Here is a 5,458-nt window from a genome sequence, read left to right on the forward strand (position 1 = left end):
GATTAAAGATAGATAGATAGATAGATAGATTAAAGATAGATAGATAGATTCAAGATAGATAGATAGATAGATTCAAGATAGATAGATTAAAGACAGATAGATTAAAGATATATTCGTGTATCATAATGTGTTGATGAGTATTGTACCTTAAGACAGCGACTCCCTCTCCATTTAGCTTAAAAGAGAAGAAGCTTTGTGGAAGCATTTCGACCTTCTGAGAATCAACAAGACTTTCTTCTTCTTCTCCTTCTTCTTCTTCTCTTTCTCCTGCTCTTCTTCTTTGTTCTCGTCCCTTCTTCTCTTTTTCTCTCTTGTTCTCTCCTCCTCTTGTTTGATCAACCCCCCCCTCATTCTTCTCTCTCTTCATCTTTTCCTCTTCCCTCGGCTTCTTAGGAGGAGAAGAAGAAGAGGGATCAAGAAGAAAGAGAAAGACATGACAGTCAACTGAGCCATCAGACGTCCCTACAGCCAAGCAGCGACAGAGGGCCTTACGAAGAAGGCCTCCACGGAGAAGAAGAAAAGGAAGAGAAAAGAAAGGCGAGACCTCCAATACACGAACCACACCTGCTGAAGATCCCTATAAACAAAGAAAGAAAGAAAGAAAGAGATAAGAAGGAGATGAGAAAGAAAGAAAGAAAGAAAGAAGATCCAAGAGAGAAAGATAGGAAGAGAAGAGAGAGGAGAGGGAGAGAGAGAGAAGAAAATCAAAGAGGAGAAAAGAAAGAAGTTCTTTCTCTCCAATTACCAACACTTTTTTGGTCTCTCTTCTTCATATTTTCTTTCGTTCTTTTCTTCTTGTGTGTAAGTCTATCATGTTTCTCTTCTTTTTTCTTTGCTTTTTTCTCTTGTGATCCCCTCAAGAAGCCTTTTCTTCTTCTTCTTCCTTTCCTCTTTCTTTGGGTGGCCGAGAAGCTAGATCAAAAAAGAACAGATTCACATAAATGCCTTCCAGGCGCATGACGATAAGCTTGATCTCTCTTGTTTCAAAGGAGAAAGAAAGAAAAAAGAGAGAGGGAGAGAGAGACAGAAAGGCTGTTGAGATGTTTGTATCTAGTCGTCTCCGTCTCATAGAAATAGAGAAGGAGAAGAAGAAGGAGAGAAAGAGAAAGAGTTTTTTATGTTCATCTCTTCTTTTCCTTTAAGTGACTTTTGCTATGAGAATGCTCTACTCTTTCCTCTCTCCATATGTGAAGAAGATGAATATCGGACGGGGGGTATAGCTAGCCATATAGACTTCTCCTTCTGTTCGACATGAACCACGTCGATTTCTCATCTCGGCGGCTCTTCGTCAAATGGATCTACTCCTTCAATACACTATCTATCTGTCTATCTATCTATCTTCAGTCTATCTATCTTTAGTCCATTTATCTATCTATCTATTATACCTACCTATCTTTCTAACTGTCTACACCTATCTATCTGTCGTCTATCTCTTTACGCCTGTCTATCTATCTATCTCTCTATTTATACATATATTTATCCCTTCGTAGTGAATGTGTTTTCCTTTGTGCATCGTGAGTTTGGATAGGAAGCAAAGAAAGAAAAGCAATTGTGCAAATCTCTTGAATAGTATGATGAGCTCGATCCCTTCCCTACAGGCAAACAAGTCAAGGGAAGAAAGGCCTCTATCCATACCATGACGGTAGAGTTTTGGAGTAGACTTTTTCTTCCGGTTTTCTCTGCTTCTTCTGGTGTGGATGATCTAGACAGACACTTGTCAGAGAGTTCTCTTGGGGCTCCAAAAGTCTTGACTGATGAGAAGAGACTGAGGAATGTAGGCGAACTTCAGATCTTTCTTCCTTTGTAAGAGAAAAGAATCTTTTCAGAAAACAAACCGCAGCGGTAGAGGAAGAAGTGACTCTTCCTTCCTCAGTCAAACGATCACTCCACCTACCCCGAATAAGTAGATCTCCTTTGTTTGAGAAGAGATCGAATGAAAGGATGGTGGTCTGCAGGTCGTGACCGAGTTGGCTTTCCGGAGGTGAGCTAAGAGAAAGTCAAGATGAAACATCACTGGCATGGATACGCGCTGGCTGGAAGAAGAAAAGCAACAACGATCCCTCACTCTATCGAGGTGGGGTAAGAGTTTAGAGAGAAGGGCTTTTCGATTTCATTGAAATCTCGCATTTGTCTAGACATTTCGATATAAGGAAGAACCTGCTGTTTCTGCTGTTGTAACTTTGCCTATACAAAACATCTCTTTATCTCCCTATCTGTCTATCTATTCATCGAGTCTTTTCACGAGTCTTAGGACGTATGATCCCAAGATGACGATGATCAGGTACGGACCAGAAACAGGCGTGGAACGAACAAGCTCAAAACTCCTTTGATCTAGTTAACTGGCTAAGACCCAGTCTGGAAGACAAGGATGGAGAAAAGATCCGTCGACCTATGCCGCAGTGCCACGAAAGAAGAAGAGATGAGGTTTCTTTCTTTCACCCCGGGGACCTACGAATAGCTGGTGGTCTCTAGAAGGCGAGTTTGTCGGACTGATTCCCCGGTGCCGTTGAAGGTGAATGCTATGCAGGAGAGTTCGAGGTATGGTGGATAGTTCACGAGAAAGACAACAAGAAGACGAAGACGATCCATCTAGCGGCTAAAAAGAGTGGCCTTTTTATCGAAGCTGGGCCGATCAAAGAGTCTCCGATGGAGTTCAAAGCATCGGTAGTCGACACATTTTACGTTGTTGTTTTAAGGGGGTGGTGGTAAATAGATATACCCACTTATTGTTCACGTCTACCCTTCAAAAGAAAGATCAATCATCTAAAGAAAGAGTGAAACGGAGGAAGAAGGAGATGGCAAAGCCCACAAAGGTAGGAATAGTATTCAAAGAGATTTCAAAAGAAAACCCGAAACCATCTGCTCTGTTGGCTCTCCTCATACACGCCTAGCGATGGTGGAGGTCTCACCCTTCGCGCATAGGAACGTTATGAGAAGACGCTACACTTGCACCTTCTCACATTCATGTTTGGTATAGTTCCAGGGGGAAGCGACTGAAAAGGAAGAGTGTTCATGTTCTCTTTTGGAGAAAGGGTATACGTGATGATCTATGATGGATGGCTGCTGTGTGCAAGATAGCGTGGTGTTGCATCATGTGTAGCTACTATGTCTATCTGTCTGTCTCTTATCTATTTATGGACCTTTCTTGGGGTGCGTGTGAAGTAAGTATGTAAAAGAACGTCACGGAGTTCATTTGTAAGAAGGTTCACTGGTGTGGCGTAAAGTCGGCTTTCTCCAGATCTCTACATCGGGCTTTGGAGAGTGATATGAGGTGGTCTCCTCGGTTCGGAGAAAAGCTGAAGACACCGAAGACTCAAATCAGCTTTGTAGGAGAGAACGCAGAGATATGAATTGGCAACTGACAAAGAATTGTTCCAGTCGGTTCTTTGAGGCGTCGTCCAGTTTAATTGCCAGAAGATTTCTGACTGTTTACGATTCGCGATACAGCAACAGAAGTATGGCAAGAAAAAACATGAATGCCGCTTTTGCAAAAGAGCTTGAAGTGCATGATAGGGAAACACAACAACTGCCTGATGTACCCTGCCGATACTCTCCCAGACAGAAAACAGAACGAAAGGATTTCTCACACCTTTCTTTCTTGCCTCCTTTGCTCTCTCTCCTCCCGTGTATCTTCCTATGAATCTGCAGATGAACGCCGAAAATATCTGCTGATGAGTTGCTCGTACAAAGCCAAGTCTTCTCTCTCTAGAGAACGGTTCGCCAGCTGACGAGCCGCTGAAGAGACAGAGCTATAGCCTGTCTTCTCAAATTGCATTGTAGAGGCACCCGTATTCTTATGTGATCCGGACGTCTGGTCATCTTGTTGATTTCTCAGTGACTGAGAAGCTATAGATTTCTGACTCTGGCAAAAGACAACATTACTCGGTGATGTGAAGACCACAGGAGAATCTTCGGCGGCAGTAGGAGAATACCCGCCCTCTGTGGAGGCGGGTATTTCGCCTTCGTTTGATGTGAGAGGGATTTGAGACTTGGGTGTCGGCTTCTTTTCAACATACATGCGTATGAGAGGTATAGCTGTTTTACTTGCGAAGCATCCAGCACCGGGTGTACACGCAAAAGACCTCGTGTGACTGTCGTCTTTCTCTGATACTGGCGATCGTGATTTCTCTCGCAGCTCGTCGATTTCAAAAATGTCAGTAGAGATTTCATTCAACTTTTCTTCCTCGGCAATCGGTTTTGTCCCTTGTGAAGGGAGTATCGACTGGCTTTTGAAAGCTAGCCGAGGGCCATCCTTATCACCAATATGCTGTAATCGCATCTGAGAAATATTACCGTGGTCACCTTTTCTCCCATAAGCGTCACGTCGACGCCGTCGTGGTTTTCGTTTTGTCTGTCCCCGTGGTGAAGTTGCGAGAGTTCTCGGGGTACTCGGTCCGCCCGGAATGCCTAAACTTCCGGCATCCTTTGTAAGAGACGATAGATAGAACAAGGGATTAGCACTACTACTACTACTATTACTCGGCCTTTGATTAGCACTTCTCACTCCACGAGAGCTAGGCTTCATGGTCGTTGCCTTGTCGGCCCCCAACTGATGAGTAGACTGACGCGCTTTCATCTGATTGTTCTTAAGTGCGATAGCTTCATGGAGACCCAAAGGAGGGGGCACAGGATGATGTTGTTGTAATCTACATCTCTCCTTTTGCAGCCAAGCCGGTGGTCTGAAGAGAGCTAATGCCTCTGGAGTCATGAAAGCTGTACGCTTGATAGCAGCCTCGTGTGCATCAATAAGTTCAAGAATATAAGCTGGAATGTTTGTTTGTGCACCCGGACAAGCCAGTGTCGCTGCATTCGCTATCGCAGCTGCTGTTGGAATGCCGTTGAAATGACTGCTAAGAGAGCCTGCCGCATCTTTAGCAGACGCAGGAGCAAGGCCTGGCCGCTCCCGCATATCATCGGGGATGCATCTGCTATGAGAGTTGAACCCTCCTGTACCCTCCCCAAGTTCTTCTGGGATAGAAGAAATGCCTGAGGTCTGGTGAGTCTTCTTTAGAATTTCATACCCTTGTAGTTTCGAAATAGGCGGAGTGAAACCACAGTCGGTTTCGCCTTGAGTCTGCAGCAGTAGTCGCGTTCCTGATCCCTGAAAGTTATTCGATGTTTTCGGTCTTCGTTGGCCTTTACCGTCGGCTGCCGATCCTCGAGGGGTCATATTCAGCCCATCTGATGAACGAGATGATCGCCACCGACGCTGTCCATTTCGAAATCGTGTCGGTGGGTTCGAAGGGACTCCTGACAGTTTATTATCCTGCTGGAAACTCCTCGAGTTGCTATCTGGTTTGCCTCGGATAGGGTCTCCTCTGCTTGCCGCTGCCGCAAGAAGCAGCGACGTCTCCTTGTCATACAATTTTGCTCGAGCCTTACGGAACCGTGTATTGATTCTCTGTAAGGCTCTGAACCCTTTTGATATCTCATTCTGTGTCCCTTCGATAGTCTCCAT

General features: G+C 44.7%; 1 protein-coding gene across 1 annotated transcript; it reads right to left on the bottom strand.

The window, feature by feature from the left end:
• Positions 1 to 148: 148 nt before the first annotated feature.
• CSUI_004320 (wd g-beta repeat-containing protein) lies at positions 149 to 5,458 on the bottom strand (the record flags this gene model as incomplete). The annotated part of the gene is made up of 3 exons (XM_068064513.1): positions 149 to 577; positions 1,895 to 2,033; positions 3,687 to 5,458. Coding segments are annotated over 3 exons (2,340 nt in total), but the record flags the coding sequence as incomplete, so codon positions are not given.

This window comes from Cystoisospora suis (assembly GCF_002600585.1).
Source record: "Cystoisospora suis strain Wien I chromosome Unknown contig_2000, whole genome shotgun sequence".
Classification (NCBI taxonomy): Eukaryota; Apicomplexa; class Conoidasida; order Eucoccidiorida; family Sarcocystidae; genus Cystoisospora; species Cystoisospora suis.